Source organism: Dysidea avara, chromosome 8 (assembly GCF_963678975.1).
Source record: "Dysidea avara chromosome 8, odDysAvar1.4, whole genome shotgun sequence".
Taxonomy (NCBI): Eukaryota; Metazoa; Porifera; class Demospongiae; order Dictyoceratida; family Dysideidae; genus Dysidea; species Dysidea avara.
Window position 1 is genome coordinate 14,399,677 of NC_089279.1, and position 24,592 is coordinate 14,424,268.

Here is a 24,592-nt window from a genome sequence, read left to right on the forward strand (position 1 = left end):
GCCACCTTTGATTTCACAACTTTTTTCACCCAGGCTTTTTAAGGCCGCACCATATTTTTCACAGCTTGGCTGTTTTTGTGTGGATTTCACTTCTTTTTGTACTTTATAAGGCCCTAAAACCAGCCTATGGCTGACTTTGAGGCTTGTTTTTACTCACAGTTTTCTTTTCTATGTAGATGCAATGATGATTATTGAAGACAGACTTATAAATGTATTTCACTGCATGATTTAATTCAATATTTAATAATATTATTGTAATACTCTAATAGAGTGCACATTTTTTTGAGGACTTCTAATAGAACATACATAGACAGGACCAGAGGAGGGAAAATTGGGTTGGTTAGGCCATTGTATATCTGATCAAAAACAGCCAAGCTGTAAAAAAAGGTGCGGCCCCCATAAAGGCCATGGTGAAAAAAGATGTGAAATCCAAGGTGGCGGCCAAGAAATGGCTGTGATGGTAGGTTAATGGTTACATTTTAATAACAACAATTCAGGCGAATTTGGTGCCAAGACCAAGCGGCACAAAATTCACCTGAATTGGCGTTATTAAAATGTAACCATTAACCTACCATCACAGCCATTTCTTGGCCGCCACCTTGGATTTCACATCTTTTTTCACCATGGCCTTTATGGGGGCCGCACCTTTTTTTACAGCTTGGCTGTTTTTGATCAGATATCACTTCTTTTTGTATTTTTATACTGCAAAGCCGGCCTATGGCTGGCTTTGGGGCTTTTTAAACCCATGTGTTTTTTTCTTTACTACAGGAAGAAGAAAAGAACTTAAAGAAGAATTTTAGTACTTCAATTATTTTTGATTTTATTAGTAATTATACAAATTATATACATATCAAGACACACGATAGTGTGTCGTGCGGCCCAAGAAGCCGGCGCGCCACACCGTGAGTATATTAACAGGAAGAAAGAAAACGCAATTTTCACACCTACGTAGCTCTGTGATTCCTTATCCGATTGCAACCAAATTTGCTGGAGACGTGTCGCCCAGTTAGGGGAGTCTACATACCAAATTTGAAGAAAATCGCTCCAGCCATTTCCGAGATACGAGCGGACAAAAGTTCGTTTTAATTTCTTCGTTTTTTTCTTCTTCTTCATCATCTTCTTCATTTCGCACACTTCGCAAAATTCGCCATAAAACACGAATGCGTGCTCGGATTGGGCTGAAATTTGGCACACTTAAAGGGCTCATTAAGGCGGATCTCCGTACCAACTTTGGTAGGAATCCGATGAACATTCACGGAGTTATGACTAATTATTTGCGTAAAATAAGGTCGAAGGTCTGTCACGCCTACAGGGTAAACGCCTTGGAGGAATCAGTTGAAAATTGATATGTAGATGGAGCAACCATCGTAGGAGTGCCTTTTTGTGGTTTGAAAGGAATCGGGACAAAGACCATGGAGATATGACACGAAACCCAACCTGTGTCAAAATTACGCGATCGATTTTTATGAATAAAAAAACTATTAGTTTTCGTATCTACCAGGCAAACCGCTTAGAGCAACAAGCTGAAAATCAGTATGTAGCTGGAATAATCATCATAGAAAGTCCTTGCAGTAGTACAGAAGAATTGGATTACAAATCACTGAGTTATGATTCGAAAGGCAACTACGTGCAGCAAATGCGAGATCGAGATACTATAATAGAACAGTCACCCTAATAAAGCATTCAGCTGCATTTAAAATTTACTCAGTTATATTACATTGTAAGTTATTCTGTAGGGAATTCAGCTACAAACAAGTCACCCTGTAGTCAGATCAGCTAGAAGAAGGTACCTAATAGAGAGTTCAGCTACAAATAAGCCATCATGTAGAGAGTTCAGCTCAAATAAATCACCCTGTAGAGAATTCAGCTACAAAAAATTGCCCTGTAGAGAGATCAGCTAGAAGAAGTTACCTTGTAGAGAGTTCAGTTACAAAGAAACAATCATGCAAAGAGTTTAGCTGCAAACAAATCACCGCTATGAACAGATCACACTGTAGAGAGTTCAGTTAGAAACAAGTCATCCTGTAGAGAGATCAGCCAGAAGAAGTTACCTTGTAGAGAGTTCAGTTACAAAGAAACAATCATGCAAAGAGTTTAGCTGCAAACAAATCACCCAGTAGAAATTCCGCTATGAACAGATCACACTGTAGAGAGTTCAGTTAGAAAAAAGTCATCTTGTAGAGAGATCAGCTAGAAGAAGTTACCTTTTAGAGAGTTCAGTTACAAAGAAACAATTATGCAAAGAGTTTAGCTACAAACAAATCACCCAGTAGAAAGTTCCGCTATGAACAGATCACACTGTAGAGAGTTCAGTTAGAAACAAGTCATCCTGTAGATAGATCAGCTAGAAGAAGTCACTTTGTAGAGAGTTCACCTACAAAGAAACCACCATGTAAAAGAGTTCAGCTGCAACAAATCACCTGTAGAGAATTCAACTACAAACAAATCACCCTGTAGAAAGATCAGCTAGAAGAAGTCACCTTGTAGAGAGTTCAGCTACAAACAAATCACCCTGTAGAGAGTTCAGCTAGAAGAAGTTACATTGTAGAGAGTTCACCTACAAAGAAACCACCATGTAAAAGAGTTCAGCTGCAACAAATCACCTGTAGAGAATTCAACTACAAACAAATCACCCTGTAGAAAGATCAGCTAGAAGAAGTCACCTTGTAGAGAGTTCAGCTACAAACAAATCACCCTGTAGAGAGTTCAGCTAGAAGAAGTTACATTGTAAAGAGTTCAGCTACAAAGAAACTACCATGTAGAGAGTTCAGCTGCAAATAAATCGCCCTGTAGAGAATTCAGCTACAAACAAATTACCCTGTAGAAAGATCAGCTAGAAGAAGTTACCTTGTAGAGAGTTCAGCTACAAACAAATCACCCTGTAGAGAGTTCAGCTACAAAGAAACTACCATATAGAGAGTTCAGCTGCAAACAAATCGCCTGTAGAGAATTCAGCTACAAACAAATCATCCTGTAGAAAGGTCAGCTAGAAGAAGTTACCTTGTAGAGAGTTCAGCTACAAACAAATCACCCTGTAGAGAGTTCAGCTACAAACAAGTCACCCTGTAGAGAGTTCAGCTACAAACAAGTCACCCTGTAGAGAGATCAGCTAGAAACAAGCCACCTGTAGAGAGTTTAGCTAGAAGAAGTTACATTGTAGAGAGTTCAGCTACAAAGAAACTACCATATAGAGAATTCAACTACAAACAAGTCACCCTGTAGAGAGATCAGCTAGAAACAAGCCACCCGTAGAGAGTTTAGCTAGAGGAAGTTACCTTGTAGAGAGTTCAGCTACAAACAAATCACCCTGTAGAGAGTTCAGCTAGAAACAAGTCACTCTGTAGAGAGATCAGCTAGAAACAAGCCACCCGTAGAGAGTTCAGCTAGAAGAAGTTACATTGTAGAGAGTTCAGCTACAAAGAAGCTACCATGTAGAGAGTTCAGCTGCAAACAAATCGCCCTGTAGAGAATTCAGCTACAAACAAATCACCCTGTAGAAAGGTCAGCTAGAAGAAGTTACCTTGTAGAGAGTTCAGCTACAAACAAATCACCCTGTAGAGAGTTCAGCTACAAACAAGTCACCCTGTAGAGAGATCAGCTAGAAACAAGCCACCCGTAGAGAGTTCAGCTACAAAGAAACTACCATATAGAGAATTCAACTACAAACAAGTCACCCTGTAGAGAGATCAGCTAGAAACAAGCCACCCGTAGAGAGTTTAGCTAGAAGAAGTTACCTTGTAGAGAGTTCAGCTACAAACAAATCACCCTGTAGAGAGTTCAGCTAGAAACAAGTCACCCTGTAGAGAGATCAGCTAGAAACAAGCCACCCGTAGAGAGTTCAGCTAGAAGAAGTTACATTGTAGAGAGTTCAGCTACAAAGAAGCTACCATGTAGAGAGTTCAGCTGCAAACAAATCGCCCTGTAGAGAATTCAGCTACAAACAAATCACCCTGTAGAAAGGTCAGCTAGAAGAAGTTACCTTGTAGAGAGTTCAGCTACAAACAAATCACCCTGTAGAGAGTTCAGCTACAAACAAGTCACCGTGTAGAGAGTTCAGCTACAAACAAGTCACCCTGTAGAGAGATCAGCAAGCCACCCGTAGAGAGTTTAGCTAGAAGAAGTTACATTGTAGAGAGTTCAGCTACAAAGAAACTACCATATAGAGAATTCAGCTGCAAACAAATCGCCCTGTAGAGAATTCAGCTACAAACAAATCACCCTGTAGAAAGGTCAGCTAGAAGAAGTTACCTTGTAGAGAGTTCAGCTACAAACAAATCACCCTGTAGAGAGTTCAGCTAGAAACAAGTCACCCTGTAGAGAGATCAGCTAGAAACAAGCCACCCGTAGTGAGTTCAGCTAGAAGAAGTTACATTGTAGAGAGTTCAGCTACAAAGAAGCTACCATGTAGAGAGTTCAGCTGCAAACAAATCGCCCTGTAGAGAATTCAGCTACAAACAAATCACCCTGTAGAAAGATCAGCTAGAAGAAGTTACATTGTAGAGTGTTCAGCTACAAAGAAACTACCATGTAGAGAGTTCAGCTGCAAACAAATTACCCTGTAAAAAGATCAGCTAGAAGAAGTTACCTTGTAGAGAGTTCAGCTACAAACAAATCACTCTGTAGAGAGTTCAGCTAGAAACAAGTCACCGTGTAGAGAGATCAGCTAGAAACAAGCCACCCGTAGAGAGTTCAGCTAGAAGAAGTTATACTGTAGAGAATTCGGCTACAAAGAAACTACCATGTAGAGAGTTCAGCTGCAAACAAATCGCCTGTAGAGAATTCAGCTACAAACAAATCACCCTGTAGAAAGATCAGCTAGAAGAAGTTACATTGTAGAGTGTTCAGCTCCAAAGAAACTACCATGTAGAGAGTTCAGCTGCAAACAAATTACCCTGTAGAAAGGTCAGCTAGAAGAAGTTACCTTGTAGAGAGTTCAGCTACAAACAAATCACCCTATAGAGAGTTCAGCTAGAAACAAGTCACCCTGTAGAGAGATCAGCTAGAAACAAGCCACCCGTAAAGAGTTCAGCTAGAAGAAGTTATACTGTAGAGAATTCGGCTACAAAGAAACTACCATGTAGAGAGTTCAGCTGCAAACAAATCGCCCTGTAGAGAATTCAGCTACAAACAAATCACCCTGTAGAAAGGTCAGCTAGAAGAAGTTACCTTGTAGAGAGTTCAGCTACAAACAAATCACCCTGTAGAGAGTTCAGCTAGAAACAAGTCACCGTGTAGAGAGATCAGCTACAAACAAGCCACCCGTAGAGAGTTCAGCTAGAAGAAGTTACACTGTAGGGAGTTCGGCTACAAAGAAACTACCATGTAGAGAGTTTAGCTGCAAACAAATCGCCTGTAGAGAATTCAGCTACAAACAAATCACCCTGTAGAAAGATCAGCTAGAAGAAGTTACCTTGTAGAGAGTTCAGCTACAAACAAATCACCCTGTAGAGAGTTCAGCTACAAACAAGTCACCATGTAGAGAGTTCAGCTAGAAGAAGTTACATTGTAGAGAGTTCAGCTACAAACAAATCACCCTGTAGAGAGTTCAGCTACAAACAAGTCACCCTGTAGAGAGATCAGCTAGAAACAAGTCATCCTGTAGAAAGATCAGCTAGAAGAAGTTACCTTGTAGAGAGTTCAGCTACAAACAAATCACCCTGTAGAGAATTCAACTACAAACAAGTCATCCGGTAGAGGGATCAGCTAGAAGGACCACCTTGCAGAGAGGTCAGCTACAAAGAAATCACCCTGCTTTATCTTTTCTTCTTCCTGTAGTAAAGAAAAAAAATGACAGGTTAAAAAGCCCTAAAGCCGGCCTATGGCCGGCTTTGGGGTATACAAATACAAAAAGAAGTGAAATCTAATCCAAAACAGCCAAGCTGTAAAAAAAAGAGTGCGGCCCTGAGAAAGGCTATGGTGAAAAAAGATGTGAAATCCAAGGTGGCGGCCAAGAAATGGCTGTGATGGTAGGTTAATGGTAAAAATTTTAATAATAACAATTCAGGTGAATTTTGTGCCAAGACCAAGCGGCACCAAATTCACTGAATTGTTGTTATTAAAATTTTTACCATTAACCTACCATCACAGCCATTTCTTGGCCGCCACCTTGGATTTCACATCTTTTTTCACCATAGCCTTTCTCAGGGCCGCACTCTTTTTTTTACAGCTTGGCTGTTTTGGATTAGATATTTATTACATGCTCATTATTCCCCACAGGATTTTTTTTGCAGCTGATCTCTCTACTGGGTGACTTGAAATGTAGCTGAACTATATACAGGATGGTTTCTTTGTAGCTGAACTCTCTACAAGGTAACCTCTTCTAGCTGGTCTCTCTACAGGATATTTTGTTTCTAGCTGAACTCTCTACAGGTGATTTGTTTGCAGCTAAACTCTCTACATGGTGGTGTCTTTATAGCCGAACTCTCTACATGATGGTTTCTTTGTAGCTGAACTCTCTATAAGGTGACTTCGTCTAGCTGAACTCTCTACAGGGTGATTTTTTTGTAGCTGAACTCTCTGCAGGGTGATTTGTTTGCAGCTGAACTCTCTACATGATGGTTTCTTTGTAGCTGAACTCTCTACAAGGTGACTTCGTCCAGCTGATCTCTCTACGGGGTGATTTGTTTCTAGCTGAACTCTCTACAGGTGAATTGTTTGCAGCTAAACTCTCTACATGGTGGTTTCTTTGTAGCCGAACTCTCTACAAGGTAACTTATTCTCTACAGGGTGATTTGTTGTAGTTGAATTCTCTACAAGGTGGTTTGTATGAGGCTGAACTCTCTACATGGCAGTTTCTTTGTAGCTGAACTCTCTACAGAGTGATTTGTTTGCAGCTGAACTCTCTACATGATGGTTTCTTTGTAACTGAACACTCTACAAGGTGACTTCTTCTAGCTGATCTTTCTACAGGGTGAATTGTTGTAGCTGAACTATCTACAAGGTAACTTCTTCTAGTTGATCTCTATACAGGGTGATTTGTTTGTAGTTGAATTCTGTACAGGTGGTTTCTTTGTAGCTGAACTCTGTACATGATGGTTTCTTTGTAGCTAAACTCTTTACAAGATGACTTCTTCTAGCTGAACTCTCTACGGGGTAATTTCTTTGTAGCTGAACTCTCTATGATGGTTTTTTTGTAACTGAACTCTGTACATGGTAACTTCTTCTAGCTGATCTTTCTACTGGGTGATTTGTTTGCAGCTGAACTCTCTACATGGTGGTTTCTTTGTTGCTGAACTCTCTACAAGGTGAATTCTTCTACCTGATCTCTCTACAGGGTGATTTGTTTGTAACTGAACTCTGTACAAGTGCGTTTCTGTGGGTGATCTCACTGCAGGTTGATTTGTTTGTAGCTGAACTCACTAAAGGGTGATTCTGCTTGTAGCTGAACTCCTTGCATTGTATCTAGTTTCTAGCTGATCTCTCTACAGGGTGATTTGTTTGTAGCTGATCTCTCTACAAGTTGATTTGTGTGTAGCTGATCTCTCTGCAGGTTGATTAATTTGCAGCCGATCTCTCTACAAGGTAATTTGTTTGTAGCTGAACTGTCTATAAAGTGATTTATTTGTAGCTGATCTCTCTGCAGGTTGATTTGTTTTAGCTGAACTCTCTACAGGGTGATTTACTTGTAGCTGCACTCCTTACATTGTGACTAGTTTCTAGCTGATCTCTCTACAGGGTGATTTGTTTGTAGCTGATCTCTCTACAAGTTGATTTGTGTGTAGCTGATCTTTCTACTGGTTGATTTGTTTGTAGCCGATCTCTCTACAGGGTAATTTGTTTGTAGCTGAACTCTGTACAAGGTGCTTTTTTGTAGGTGATCTCACTGCAGGTTGATTTGTTTGTAGCTGAACTCACTAAAGGGTGATTTGCTTGTAGCTGAACTCCTTACATTGTGTCCAGTTTCTAGCTGATCTCTCTACAGAGTGATTTGTTTGTAGCTGAACTCTCTATAAGGTGATTTATTTGTAGCTGAACTCCTTACATTCTGTGTAGTTTCTAGCTGATCTCTCTACAGGGTGATTTGTTTGTAAATGATCTCTCTACAAGTTGATTTGTGTGTAGTTGATCTCTCTGCAGGTTGATTTGTTTGTAGCCGATCTCTCTATAGGGTAATTTGTTCGTAGCTGAACTCTCTATAAGGTGAGTTGTTTGTAGTTGATCTCTCTGCAGGTTGATTTGTTTTAGCTGAACTCTCTACAGGCTGATTTGTTTGTAGCCGATCTCTCTACAGGGTAATTTGTTTGTAGCTGAACTCTCTACAAGTTGATTTGTGTGTAGCTGATCTCTCTGCAGGTTGATTTGTTTGTAGCTGATCTCTCTACAGGGCAATTTGTTTGTAGCTGATCTCTCTACAGGGTGATTTTTTGTAGCTGACCTCTCTTCAGGGTGATTTGTTTCTAGCTGATTTATCTACAGGTGGATTTGTTTGTAGATGAACTCTCTACAGGGTAATTTGCTTATAGCTGAACTCCTTACTTTGTGTCTAGTTTGTAGCTGATCTCTCTACAGGGTGATTTGTTTGTAGCTGAACTCCTTACATTGTGTGTAGTTTGTTGCTGATCTCTCTACAGGGTGATTTGTTTGTAGCTGATCTCTCTACAAGTTGATTTGTGTGTATATAGCTGATCTCTCTGCAGGTTGATTTGTTTGTAGTCGATCTCTCTACAGGTAATCTGTTTGTAGCTGAACTCTCTATAAGGTGATTTGTTTGTAGCTGATCTCTCTGCAGGCTGATTTGTTTTAGCTGAACTCTCTACAGGGTGATTGCTTGTAGCTGAACTCCTTACATTGTGTCTAGTTTCTAGCTGATGTCTCTACAGGGTGATTTTTTGTAGCTGAACTCTCTTCAGGGTGATTTGTTTCTAGCTGATCTCTCTACAGGTAGATTTGTGTTGATTTGTTCATTGTTGATCGCTCTAAAGGTAATTGATTTGTTCCAGCTGAACTCCCTACAGAATAACTTGTGATGTAATAAATTCTATAATGGAGTAAATAAATTAGCCGAATGCTCTATTAGGGTGACTGTTCTATTAGAGTATCTCGATCTCGCATTTGCTACACGGAGTTGGCTTTCGAATCATAACTCAGTGGTTTGTAATCCAATTCTTCTATACTACTGCAAGGACTTTCTATGAAGATTATTCCAGCTATACACCGATTTTCAGCTCATTGCTCTAAGCGGTTTGCCTAGTAGGCGTGAAAACTAATACTTTTTTATTCATAAAAATCGATCGCGTAATTGTGACACAGGTTGGGTTTTGTGTCATATCTCTGTGGTCTTTATCTCGATTCCTTTCAAACCACCAAAAGGCACTCCTACGATGGTTAATCCATCTACATAGCAATTTTCAACTCATTCCATGAAGCGGTTTACCCTGTAGGCGTGACAACAAATCGATCTTGTTTTACGCGAATAATCGGTAATAACTCCTGAACCATTCATCGCATTTGTACCAAATTTGATGCTAGGATTCGCCGTTGGACTCCCTTTCTGTGTGCCAAATTTCAAGGCGATCGGAGCACGCGTTTGCTTGTTATAGCAATTTTTGCAAGTGTGCGAAAAGACGAAGAAAAAAAAACGAAACTTTGGCAGCTCGTATCTCGGAAATGGCTTGAGCGATTTCCTTCAAATTTGGAATGTAGACTCCCTTGGCTGGCGGGCAACTGTGTAGCAAATTTGGTTCCAATCCGATAAGTGATCACCGAGATACAAAGGTGTGAAAATGACGTTTTCGTTCTTCCTGTCAATATACTCACGGTGTGGCGCGCCGGCTTCTTGGGCCGCACGACACACTACCGTGTGTCTTGATATTGAAATTGCTACTATGTGACCGGATTTCACATAACAAGGCTTCCACACACACAAAATCAAACTTACGTTTTTACCAGAAATGGATTGCTGGCCTAATACACTATCACATTCCACACTGTACTTCCTTCAGGACTGGCAAGTCCGGTTTCTGTGGCAGCTTTCTTCCGACCCTGTCAAAGCCACGAGTGGGAGATTGGCGCCATTGAATGGCCATGGCTTTGTGATAATGGTGTGTAGTGAGCTGGGACTTCACAGAGAGCTCACCAATAGTGTTCTCGGTCAACAGAGCTAATTTTGGGTATCAGAAATGTATACACCCACTCAGTGATAGCTAGTAAATAGATGCATACTTGGTGCAAATTTTGCTTGCACAGCTGTAGGCACTGGGAAGTTATTACACAATGATTACTTAAAATCGCCATATCTCCTAACGAAGTTTTGTGCGTCGAAGCCGGGTTTTGTCAAATTCAGCCACCTATATACATGGTGTTGCCAATGAGAGGAGTTGCTGCAAAGTGTGAAGCATGAGCATTCTAGGGGGGTCTGGGGGCATGCCTCGGCCCACAAGAAATTTTGAAAATTAGATGCAATTTTAGTGATATTTCACTGCTAGTTAGCAATATAAATCTCAAACCTATCTGCTCTTCAGACTTTCTATACTATGTATAATAGGTAGGTAATTGTAGACCTGACGTACAGGGGACACAGTATGAAACTTGCTATATATGGCTCAGCTAGTGTACAGTCAGTAGCAATTATAGAAGTTCAATGGGGTCTGGGCCAGGAGCCGCAGAATTTTTGCAATTTACAGGCTTGAAAATGCCTTGAAATTGATGCTAAATTTTAAAGTAAAACTAGCTAGCAACTTGCAACTTTCCCCCATGCAGCATGGCAGAACAGCATATAATTAATTTGTATTTGTAGTATTTACGACTAGGCAGCTAACTGTACACAGTGAATGCACACAGCTACAATACAAAGGACAGCTACAAAAATGCAGTATACTAGACCGCTTACTATACTAGTTTGTATGCAATGAAATGAACAGATCATCATGTAAATATACTGGTGGATAATCACAAGATCAATCACTATTTGAAAATGGTGCGATGTGAGGTAAGATTGAGAGTTTGCTCAGTATCTCGACAGGACGAGTGGGTAGTTGAAGAGGAGTGATTTCTACTCAAAATCTCATCCAGATGGCCGCCATGTAATGTATGAGTGTACAGCTTCCTGCCACGGAATGAGGCGCCTTGTTTGTCACTGCCAGCCCTCCGCCCAGTAAAAGATACCAAGAGTGACAAGCCAAGGAATGCTAATGATTATTTTATGAAGAATGAATTATGATGTAGCTAAGTGTGCTGGTTTAGAATCAAAGGCACCTGCCGTACACGTGATAAATACCAAATGTTAGCACACGTGATATGTAGAACCACAATCATTTCTGTACAGAATGATTTGAATGCTGTGCTGTACTGTAAGGTAATTGGAAGTACTGTATGTATTTTTGTGCTTTAGTTAGGCTAAGAAACTCTTGGTAACTACTTGTGCCATACATTTTCAATAACATCGTGAAATGTACTTATAGTTATGATCATCCAGAGATTGCATAAGGTAATATAGTTCAAACTGGTCAGCTAGTTGGTCCAACTCCAGATTATTGGTCCGGCTTAGGCCTGACCAACCGGACTGTCTCCTCCAGCTTAATAGAATGTTCTAGAACAATCTAGTACTTCTATTGGTAAATCTATGAAACTACAAATGTTTGATTATAAGCTGATTTCAACTAGAAATTTCATTTATAAAGCAAAAATTAAGTGAGGTGATCAGCCAAGGTAGCAGTGGTTCGGTGGTTAAGGATGCAGGTATTAGGTATGGAGGTCCCTGGTTTGATCTCTGGTAAGTTTTTTTTCAACATTTTTTGCACACCTTTTTTACTGCTCTATTAGAGTATCCCAATCCCATGATTTTACACTTCAAACTATCAAAAGGCACTGCTACAATGATCAGCCTATCTACACACCAATTTGCAAGTTATTTCTATGCTCAGTTTACCCTGTAGCCATGACAGAAGTTTGATCTTTTTTTACGTTAATAAATGCTGAGTGATAGTACAACTATCATAATCATGATTTGATAGTAACTTTTATAATTACGATAACGATAGTATCACGATAGTTACTAGCAGTTAATTGAAGACACTCAACCTCACATATACAAACACCAATTATGTACAGACCACACATCTGCTTTTATAAAACTCCACTAAAAATTGTTATGTGCCAGTATTACAGTTGTTATCTCTATTGTCTATGTTCAAGTTACTGGTCTTTTACAGTTTTCTGAACTTCAACATTGTCGTCTTTGCTTTTGTTATCCATATTTTTAACCAAGCACAGGTATGGATAAGTAATTGCAATAGCATGATAGTATACTATAAAGATCATGACTGTTACTAGCTATTATGATAAACAATTAATCACCACTATTGCTCAGCTCTACCTGGTGGTAATCGATTCAAGCACAAGGCAGAATGTATGACAGTATCTTTTGCTTGCTGAGTTCTAACTGAAGCAACCACTAGATCTAGATTGTCAGGGGATTCTAACTGAGTAGAAGAGAATGAAGAGTTAATTGATCATAACAATTCTGCCTCTAGAGTTGTGATCTTTTCTAAATATGGTATATCCAGTAGACAATTTTTGTTGTCATACATAAAGATGTGGAGCCAGATTTCAACCACTGCAATAATGTCATAGTTGTATGCATAGATAGTAGATTGAAAACTTTTCAAATACTACAGGAGTTCCAAGATAAAACAGTCACATTGGTACAGGAATAATGGTAAATAGTTACTTCCAACAGTTCATTTATAAAGGAATCATTTGTATTTTTGTAGTAACTGGATTAATTGCATGTGGATGCACTTCTTGTATTGTTTTTATTTTGTTGGTGTATATAGTGGCCTTAACGTAGCTAATGACAGAGACAATATGGACACTTTAATTATCAGTAATAATTGATAATAAAAATTTATATTTAGCACCATTGTTCAGGGGCGTAGCCAGGATTTTTTGAAGGGGGGTTCCGGCACCTGCATTGAGTTACTAGAAGCAGGGGTCTGGGGGCACAGCTCCCAGCCGCTGAGAGACTTTCAATGTTTTAATAAATTAAAACTCAGCAAATTGCTATATTTTATGCAAAAAGTACATTAATTATGATGCATTAAGTGCCCCTGAGATGAAGGTAGTACTAGATAAAGTCACCTAGTGGAAACAGACAGCATAACACATAGAGACACATATAATAATCTGTAAGTGATGGTTATATCTCACTGTGGTATAGGAGCCATGAATCCACTGATACAAATGACAATCAAAACAATATAACAATACAAGTATGCATAGCATGAATTCATTTTGCATAACACAAGTGATAAATTACTGGAGCTCTATATCTTTAAACACTGCACACCAAAGCTATAGCAGTATAAGGTCATGCTAAGTTTTGCATTTAATGTTGGAATGTCTGAAAAACTTCATATGGACATGGATATTTACATGCATGTTCTATTAGAGTATACCTGACTGCTCTATTAGAGTATATACCTAACTGCTCTATTAGAGTATATCAATTCTTAAACAAATTTTGAAGAGGGCTCATGTTACCTCTGTAAATCCTTCCCTGAGAGATGAATGTAAGTTTTATCAATTGTTGTGCTGTGTCATTACCCTATATTGCTCACTCATTTTGTCTTGCCACACTAAGTGTTGTGTTAGGATCCTGCTTGCAGAAGTCTAAATTTTACAGGGGGGTTCCTGAACCCCCCGGAACCCCTCCTCCCTATGCCCCTGTTGTTTCTTTTGATGTGGTATGCATCGGTTCATCAGTCATAAGTATTATGTTACAAAAAAGTAAACTTTTTGATTACAAAGAATTTAAAGTATTTTAATGGATCATAGTGATAATTATATAAAATGTCTTGAAACAAGGGTGGTTACCTTCACCTGCAGATAATAATAATGGACATTTACTACCTACATGCTTCAGTCATGGAATTTAATGTCCACTAGTATGCATCTACACATCTAAATTCTACACATCTCTTCGTATACTGTGGCAAAGATACGAAACTTTAATGTAGTTCGCTCACCTCTAACATACTTGTCACCGATCTTTGTCCCACACAGGTGTTACTGATTGGTTTATCTACCACCATCATCTCGTGGTGGGGTTGGTAGTTGTACAAGGACTCTGTCTGCCATGGGAAAATCTAACCAAAATTGTAGGCTGGGACTTAAATTAGGAAGTTATATGTATATTAGATGGGTTGGTGAATACTTTTGAATGGTAAAAGGGGATTTTTCAGACTATTGACATAGCTTGGGTGTATCAGGCCATAGAAAGGAATGGGAAATGACTTTCCACCCAAGCAGGACCCTGAGTTATACTACTACCTATGCAAGCCAGAGTAAACATGACTTTTCATGCATACAAGCAGCATTATATAGAGCACACACAACATAATATAAATGTACACGCATGTATCCCATATGTGCATGCATGTACACGTCCGCAATATGAGTATTTTCATACATGCTCTAAGCACTTACAAGTTGCAGGGTGGATTAAGTGTAATAATACTGTGGTAGTACCAGGAGCAGGGTTGATATCAGGATACAATTGGAATAGACCTCCCATCAGTACCAGCTGCAGTTTAGCCAGGATGCACCATTAATGCTTCTGATGAAGCAGTGCAAAATTTGAAGATTCATTGAGTATGTGTTGTGGCCAAACATGTGACTGGTTAACTATGGGTGTGAACAAGGTGGTCCCAGTGTACTAATTCTGATTACTAAGGAATAGGAAGCCAATTAGATAGATAGCCTTAGTGATGTATGAAAACATAGTTGAAAGGTAGCCAGTATGCTACTTAAGTATGTCAGCAGGCAGTCTTCTTCCATACAGTAGTTGAAGGGAAAGCCGGCGGTGGTGATTGACTATCTAGTTTGTGAGGTGACTGTGGTAATGATTACATCTACATCCTATTAATATAGCATCATTGGAAGGTTATGGTACTAATCATTAAACTATTTTACTGACAGCGTGCACGATAAGAACAGCTGTTGTGTGACTAATCAATGAAGCGAGGGACAATAACGAATCAAACGTTCATTTTTTTTTGATTGGAGGTTCTCATAAGTCTTGGTTTCAATTGAAGATGTATAGGTCTGTAAGTGTAAAGGGAAGTCAATAGTAAATGAAGATTGTTACGTGTATGGCAGAGAATATACCCTTGTTGTAAATCTTAGGTAAATGGTTCCTTTTCGATAGCTGGATACCTAATACAACATGAATCATCATCGTAGAGGGTAGGTTGATAGCAATGTTTCACTAAACAGAAAGAACATTTTTCCTACCTCGCCTATACTTCAATCACTCCACAATTTCCCTTATGCATGGGTAGATTGATGAATGTTGTGGTATGTTGTGTAACATGGCCAAATTTGAGTTTACTGATAGGTGATGACTGCTTTCTGTGCATGGTAGCTAGTGCAGATGGTAAAGGTGAAAGAAGGGTACTGTAGGCTGACATTGGTATATCTCATTTAAATTGCATATCAATATCATGTATAATACCATACCTGTTTCACTGCCCATACAAAAGTCTCAATAGTAGCAGTGAAATTTATCCTGTATTTCACTGGTAGCAGTGAAAAAGTTGTAATTGCAATTTCATTGGCTAGAATTTATGTTAACAATAAGTGTTGACACATGTTTAGTACATAGTGGCAAATTGCGTACATAGCAACGCTAATATACGGCATGCGCATATGCAGCGAGTATGGTATTAACTGGGAATAGCATGGGTAGCAGTGAAATTTGGGATAAATTCCACTCTTGTTGTATTGGAAATGGTAAATTTCACTCGGCTTCGCCTCGTGAAATTTATCCCCATTTCCAATACAACACTCGTGATATTTATCCCAAATTTCACTGCTACCCATGCTATTACTAGTACTAATTACACATACAGGAGCAAATCTACAGTCAGACCACATGTGGGAATCATGCGACATGTAATTATGGCAGTATGGGAAGGGGATTTGAATAGGAATGTATTGTAGAACATATAGTATTATTCTCACTGTAGAATGTACTTAGCTAAGCCATTTAGGTTTACAAATGGGATGGACGTCAAGACATACCTTCCTAGTATAACGAGCTGTTTACCACTGTATTTAATATGTTTAGTTTTATGTAGGATGATGTATTATGTCTATTTTTCTGTACTTAATAGCTAGTCAGATGGGGAAGATGACATACCATTGCTGCTGTTGCTATTTGGTAAGTGGACGATGGTCTACATCAAGTGACTCACTCAAGATCGCAGACATGGAAGTGTTTGACTGCGGTGTGCTTTCAATTAATAAGCAAATACATGGTTTATGTACATATTCAAACATAACATATATGGATTACAGGAAAGTGCTCCTGTTAATCAGCCAAATGTAAAGCATAGCATTTAAAGCTTGAGGAATTACAGACTGTCATGGTCATATCTGACATAGTGAACTGTGCATGATTAAATATGATGCAATGTACGTACTATAACAGTACACATGTGGTCTCCATAGTACACCCAGTCTGAAGCTAATCCTTCTAATCTTGCTATCACCATGATACGCAACAGTTTCACAGGAGCTTTTCGGTACCCTTTGACCCTTACACTAACACTGTAGACTGTGTTTCCAAATAACAGTACCTTACCTCGCATAAAAGAACAGAATAATTATGTAATGTTTTGCTATAATGCTGAAGTGGGTTGTCAAAGACACCAACATTGTGCAGGTGCAAAGAGTACCATTGGGAAGGCTAACTATACGAGTGCTGAATATGCAACAATTAACAGGCATTAACTTGCTACAATAACACTTTTCCCTCCGTCTAGTGTTGAGGAAGATCACAAGGACTTCCAAACAAGTACAACAACTCAATGTGTATGTTTAGTTAAGCTGGGATAATCAGAAATTATAGAAGCAGTATACTTAACAACTGCTATGATCAAGGGAAGTAACATGGAAGAGTAAGGTAGGCAAATAATAATGTTAACCACATTTCTTACAAACGCACATTTCAGTACTAGTAATGTACCAAAGACTACACCATGTACCAGCACCCGCTATGTGAACAAATTTTACTAAAAGATATTACAAACACTGAAGAACCAGCACTGCAACTTCATGAGTAAATGCCTTGTATATTTGGTACACCAAAGAAGCACCTTAATAATACTAGTTTCCTCAACACATTTACTCACGTTTTACACACTACTGGTGATAAAATCTAGTCATTTCAGAATCACTATAATTGAGATCGGTGATAACAATATTATGGGTCAATGCGCTATGTCTTTCATCACGTTCACAGACTAATCAAGTAATCATGTATACTGGTGTAATAAGTGCACTAGATGTGCTCTGAAGATATAATATTTATTCTATGTGCTCATGCTGTTACCTAGTCTGTTCCAAACAGCTGTCTGCAAATGTATTAAACTAAAAGATTATGGGTTGCAGTGATTTCTACTTTTCAGACTAAGCTAATGTCTTTTGTTGTGCAATGGTCTACTGATGCCCACTCAAAATTGTAAGGGTCTAAATGTTTCACCGCACAATACAGCAACAGTAATATTTATAAAGCTATTCGGTTGTACACGTACCACAATCAAACTTGCTGCTCAGAAACTGATCATGAAGAATCCAATCATCATGTTTTGTTCCTTGCGATCACCACAAACCATAAACGAATTGCCTATATGCCCGACTCTTTGAAAACCTATTCCCACGTCAGAAGCATGAAGCCCACACCAATGGCATGCCACCCAGCATGATCCACATAATTATTTCACAATTATGCATACCGCACCAAGCAAACACAAGCAACACATCACCAGCATGAACCCCACATTCCTAATTTACAGTGTAGTGGTGCTGCAATGTCTGGAAGCTAAGTAGACTCATAACCTGCTAGCCACAGTCTGTTACCACAAGCCACAATCCAAAGTTATAGTGAAAAGGCAGTTCATGATCAGCCACTACTGATTTCTATTGTTAGTAAGCCCGTCATTACCTGTAAATACATTTTGAAAATACTTCTCTGGGTGACAGGTCTGTGCGCAAAAGCAAAACTATCCATGCTATACATATATTATATGTATACTTCAAATTTATTACACCACTTGTAATAAGAACACAGCTGTCAATGGAAACGTCAAAAATTAATATAGCTAGCTGTTTAACACATTAAAAACACAATCAACACTACTTACTGAGACGGGTGTTAGATCAGTTACCTTTATCACCATTCGATCCAGCGCTGCTTGTATCGAGATGTTCTCCACCGTGACGATGTATGATGTCACAGTCTTTCAACGTGTATTGACGTGTAGTATAGACCCAGCGATGATGCCACTCCTCCCTCACATTCAAAGCGGTGCTCACCGTCCAGGGTTTCGTGTTATCCAATCTCTATCCTCCGTCTTCAGCCCGTTGGTTTTGCTGTTTTTGCTCAGAGAAGACCTCGGAGAAGACGCTTACCGTATGTATATCCTCCCGGTTTCGCACGGGCGATAAAAAGAAGATGCTCGCCCATAGATTTCAATTCGCTGGGGTCTTCCTTTTGTCCTCTGGAATCTTCCTTTTGTCCTCTGTCTGTGGCATGATGGCTCACCCTTAACAACTAACAAGTCACGCTGTTCACACTAGGAGGCACGTGTTGAACACTGCATATGAGCAAATTCCAGTTAATGCTCACTAACACTTCTAACCAATGCGTGCATAATTAATAGCTCCTACATTAACTTGGTTTAAATGTGCATGTAAACCTCATTTAAAATACAGAAGGTTTAGGCAAAACTCTGCTTACTCAAAAGTATAAGAAATTTAGTCTGCCAGTAGAAATTTTTGCAAGGTAAATTTGAATTTACAAATTTTGCAAAAACTTGGATATAACTCACTGCATGGTAGTGAATTTCATGCATATGTATGTATCTCTGTGTTTCCTGCTCCAAGTAGAATAAGTTTACAGTGAATGATAGTATGCTTAGGATTTAGCATGGCTACTTGTATAAGGTATCCACTCAAAAACAGCCAACCTGTAAAAAACGAGTACGGCCCTCAAAAGCCTGGGTGAAAAAGTTGTGAAATCAAAGGTGGCAGCCAAGAAATGGCTGCAGTGATGTTAATGCTAATAAATTTTAACAATGCACACATCCATTATTAAATTTTTTTAGCATTAACATCATTGCAGCCATTTCTTGGCCGCCACCTTTGATTTCACAACTTTTTTCACCCAGGCTTTTGAGGGCCACACTCTTTTTTACAGCTTGGCTGTTTTTGAGGGATTTCACTTTTTTATTTTCAAAAACCAAATCCTGCACCTTTTTACTGGGATATGATTTCCAGGCTGTTGTATCACAAGTTTTGTTAGCATATATCACTTATTATGATGATTATGATGATGATTGGCGTGAGTTGGTCATATTAGTCTGCTCGCAGACTGCCTGGGGGCAAAACTAAGTTAATACTACAAATATACCACTGATCGATATGAAAATGGCTCTGATTTGATGAAATAGCTACTAGATTGAGTCTCAAAGTGTTGCAAAAAGAGTGTGGTGCTAATGCTCTAATAGAGCACACGTTTTTGCTTTTGCTGAAATCATCTAATAGAACATACATAAAATGTGACTGGATTTTGGAAAAACAATCCAAATCGCACATTAGAAGTTTCGAGATAAAAGGTTTTAAAGAATTCAAGCCAGCATAACCCTCCAGGGATAGCAAGCACACGTATGAAATTTACACTAAAGATGCATCAATCTGTTACCTTTCAGACTACTTCCAGTACTTGTAGCTGCTTGTAGAGTTTCCCGCCAAATAAGATAGAAAATCTGAGCTGTTGGATGAGCGAAGTAGTATCACGAGTGCTCATAAAGGGGTGGAGGGTGGGGGTGGCGGGGTGGGCAAGGGTTAGACCTCAAAATGGAGACAGACCACGATTGGAGTCCAGATACAAGATTACAGGGTTGTGCTGGCTGCTTAGTGGTTGATATGTAGCAAAATCCTCAGAAAAAAACATCTAGCCAACATTGTCAGGCTGTCCACCAGTAAACCACTGATTCTTGCCAAACCAGGTCCTTCACAAGGCCTAAAATCGCCATTCGAGCTCTACACCCCCCAGAAAAGATGTCTGTTGAAACCAGCCTCGAGTAGTTTGAGTGGTGCTGAGTGTCAAAACTACTAGTACAATAGTGTAGCTATCCACTGGTGGTGTTAGTTTGATTTTGCCTTATGTGCGATTTGGATCGGTTTTGTAAAATCTGATCACAAATGTTCTAGAACAATCTAGATTTTCTATTGGTAGATTTGTTTTACTTATTAAGCTAGAATTTTTATTTATAAGGTAGAAATTAGGTGAAGTAATCAGCCAAGATAGCAGTGGTTCAGTGGCTAAGGATGCAGGCGTTAGGTATGGAGGTCCTTGGTTTGAACTCTGGTCATGATGAGTTCTTTTTTTGACATTTTTTATGCACCTTTTTTGCCCCACAGTAACTGCTCTGTTAGAGTATCTTGATCCCGCGATTTTTGCACTTGCTCGGTTTTTGCTTTTTAACTTTGTAGCTGTAGGTCTGTGGCTGTTCTAACCACCAAAAGGCACTCCTACAATGATCAGCCTATGTACACACGAATATTCAAGATATTCCTCTACTCGGTTTACCCTATAGCCGTGACAAAAGTTTCATCTTTTTTTATGTGAATAAATGCTCATAACTCCTTGGATATTTATCAGATTCATAGCAACTTGGTACGTGAATGTACCTTTATATGCTCTTTACTTGTGCCAAATATCGATACAATGGAGTTACAAATTTGTGTTTATAGCAATTTTTGTAAAGTGTACGAAAAGAAAAATTGAAGCCCCTGTAGCCCCCTACGGCAAAGAAAAAAAAAACCGAGAAATTAAAATGAAACTTTGGTCACTCATATTTCAGCAATGGGTAGGGAGATTTCCTTCAAATTTGGTATGTGGCGTGGCCTACCTGGCAGGCACCTCTGTAGTGAAACTAGTTCTAATCAGATAAGGGATCATGGAGCTACATAGGTGTGAAAATCCCATTTTCTTTCTCCCTGTAAATATACTCAAGGTGTGGCACGCCAGCTTCTTGGGCCACACGACACACTACTGTGTGTCTTGATAACTGTTAAAAAGCATATTTTGTATTATGAAACAAACCATATGTATGTAATTCATTAAACATTAAGGAAGACCAGGTGGTGTGTGATGTGGCCAAGAAAGCCAGTGTGCTGCACTGTGGGTATGTATATTGATAGGAAGAAAAGTTTACGCATGCATACTGTAGCTCCATGGCCCCTACTCCTAAGCACACAATATAGCTGCTCACCAGGTAGGGCATACCACACATCAAATTAAATTGAATGGATGGCCATAGTTTCAATTTTTCTTCAAGGGGTTTACAAGGGATCCTGCACACTTTGCAAACTCATCATTAAAATTATGTGAATATGTAGCTTGATTACCTTGTAATTTGGCACAGATAAAGAGAGTATAAAAGTAAATTCACATACCAAGTTTGATACAAATCTATAAATATTCAGTGTTATGGACATTTATTAGTGTAAAAAATCAAAATTATTTTCATGTTACAGAATAAACTACGTATGGAATTAACTAGAAAATTTATGTGTTACATGCCTATATAACTAAACCGTTGTAGCAGTGTCTTTTTGATGGTTTGTAAGAAATTGGAGTAGAAGCTACACAGATGAATTGGTTTAGCTGCAGAAAACAGAGCTATACCATTTAATGATCCATCACACGGGGTACCTTTATCAGAGGCTCACTTAAGAACAACAGTATGTATGTTGTTTAAGGAGTACTGTATGCAGTTGGTACTCTCTACAACACACTTAACAACCTTGATATTATCTCAGACAAAAGATTACGCCAAATTGGATTTTTAAGGTCAATCTGTTCTGGTAGTGGATGATTCTTCAGAAACTCTTCAACAAACTACATAAGTAAAAGCACAAAATGTACTAAAAATATGGTTATGCAATACTTACTGCATATTTCCACAAGCGTAAACCTTTAAATAATTCATATATTTGATGTAATGATAATTGTTCCATACTTGCTATAGTCCTTTCATTAATCTACGAATATAAAACATAGAACTTCGATGCAAAATTACAATTAATTATACTCTTACTTCAGTTGTGAGCAGTTTGCTGTGTTTTGCTAGCAATAGTTTTGACTTTCGCAATTCTTTGAAAAAATGAACAGCTTTTCCAGCTCTTAGGTCCACATGAATTTGTAAGATGTGCAAGTATTTATAAATTTCCACATCAATGGTTTCTGCCATTTCGCTTTTATTTTCACTGTTATCACTCACAAATGAAACAACAAATTCCAAAAATGACACTATCTGCAAAAGAATGTAAATAATATGTCACAAAGCTTAGAGAAATTTTGTTATTTATTAAGTAAGGTGTTTTTAAATTGCATGCCAGTATTATATGTAATCTAGAAAATTTCAAAGTGGGTCAGGTACATTGATGTACTTTACACATCGCATACTTTCATGAGTATAATTGGAAACCTTTTAAAAGCTTTGTGACTGGATAGCCAGCAAATAAGTATGAATACTATACAAGTTATAATAAAACATCTAGGCACATGACTATTATGCCAGAATTATTTTGGGAATAATAGGTAGTAGAAAGAATTTGGGAATATTACGGAATAATCGGATGAGTTCTAGGAATAATTAGTGCAAAATTATAAGTTTTTCTTGTAGTGTAATGCAAAAATCTTTTGTATACAACACTGAAACAGTGCAAGTGTAAAAACGGTTGAAAAGATCGAGATACTCTAATAGAGCAGTCATTTACTCTAATAGAGCAGTCAATTTTCAGTCCACAATTCTACTATAGCAGTCACTCATGTGAAACTCTAACTAATATGCTTGCTTTTGCACAAATTCCAGGAATAATTTTGGAAATAATAGGTAAATTTAAAAAGAATTGCCAGAAAGAATAATTATGTACATACATACATACATACATACATACATACATACATACATACATACATACATACATACATACATACATACATACATACATACATACATACATACATACATACATACATACATACATACATACAAACATACATACATACATACATACATGCATACATACATACATACATACACACATACGCATATACGTACACACAATCTCATACTTATATATGGATTTATATAAGGTACACAAACTACAGTAGCATAAAGCTAATATGTGAAATGATGGTTAAAAGAACTAAGAGTCAATCAAGTCAGAATGTTAGATCATTCTAGAACTGTAATGGAGCATGACAAACCCTTCTAAAACCTTTAAGATTTGCACTTTTTGCTCACAGACCTGTTTGAGCACAGTAGAGACCACAGGAAAAATATAGGTTCTTTAAATCAGGAGCAAATAAGCACTGTAAGTGTTTCTATATTTGTAAGCATTATAGATATGGCAAAGGCCCCTTAGAAAGCAAACTAGCATATGGAACTGCGTAGCAGGAATCCCTGCATACACCAAGCTTTTCTAGCCTAATGACATTCATATCATCACCAGCACTATATTCATTAAGTCTCAATAGAGATCTTTGTGTGGCAATTTTCAATTGTTGAGTTTTAAAAGGATTTCATATGCTCCATTGGTTTCTTTAGCAACTCTATTCCCATATTTTAATTCTATATTTGAATTATATTATACCAACTTTTATTTTCATACCCTTATTATATATACGTACCTCCCTATAAACACCAATCTTGGTATCATCATCACTATATCCATCCCATAAGAAATTATGTTCTTCCTTCTGCTTTTTAAGCAGGATTTCATAATGGTTTCTAATAATTGGCAAAAAGCAGCAGAAAAACTCAACTTCCCATTTCAGATGAGATGTACCTGCCTTTGTCAGTTCCCTGTACAAAATACAATAGTGCTATAAATACATACAGTAACAAGGATCAGATTCTGCATACTACCTGGCATACTGTATATAACATAGTTATAATGGCCACTTGGATAGTTGGATTCGTGTGGTATATATTCCTCCCAAGAACACCTTTGTTGTAAAAAAAAGGTGCATCCAAGAAACTACAAGTATCTGTAACGCCATGTAAAAACAGCTCAGCTGTAGAAAAAGACTACATAAAATGAACTGGTAACTGAAAGAGCTTATATCTGGAGTGGCCAAGAATCAATGTTACTGCAACTGACTATGATTACCAAAGATTTACCAAGTCCATGCAAGAATACCTTGGCTATACAACAGGCAAATGAAAGTAACTGGCAACCAAAACAGCTGATATCTGAAGCGGCCAAGAATAAAAGTTAGGGAGATAAACTAACTACAATTATTAACCTGCAACATTGAATCTTAACCATTCAACTGTGTTCTATACATTCTCCCTTGCTACATCCTAAATTAAGTGTAGGTTATCGCACAAATCGAGGTATCTTCGCTATTTTAGAGACTTGAGGAATGGCACAATAATCACCAAGGGCTTCGCCCTCAGTGATTATTGTGCCATTCCGAAGGTCTCTAAAATAGCGAAGATACCGTGGATTTGTGCGATAACCAATTTAGACTATGGTTCTTGTGGCTCTGGTCACTGCCAATAATGGTGGCTTC

The 24,592-nt window shown here is 38.4% G+C and overlaps 1 protein-coding gene across 1 annotated transcript in view; it reads right to left on the reverse strand.

The window, feature by feature from the left end:
• LOC136262915 (uncharacterized) overlaps positions 1–24,592 on the reverse strand; it is a 317,270-nt gene that overhangs the window by 181,993 nt on the left and 110,685 nt on the right. Inside the window, exons 10-13 of the mRNA XM_066057331.1 lie at positions 23,705–23,879; positions 22,107–22,322; positions 21,961–22,050; positions 21,813–21,907 (exon numbers count right to left, since the gene is read on the reverse strand). Of these exons, the coding sequence (XP_065913403.1) occupies positions 21,813–21,907; positions 21,961–22,050; positions 22,107–22,322; positions 23,705–23,879 (576 nt within the window). The remainder of the gene's footprint in view (positions 1–21,812; positions 21,908–21,960; positions 22,051–22,106; positions 22,323–23,704; positions 23,880–24,592) is intronic.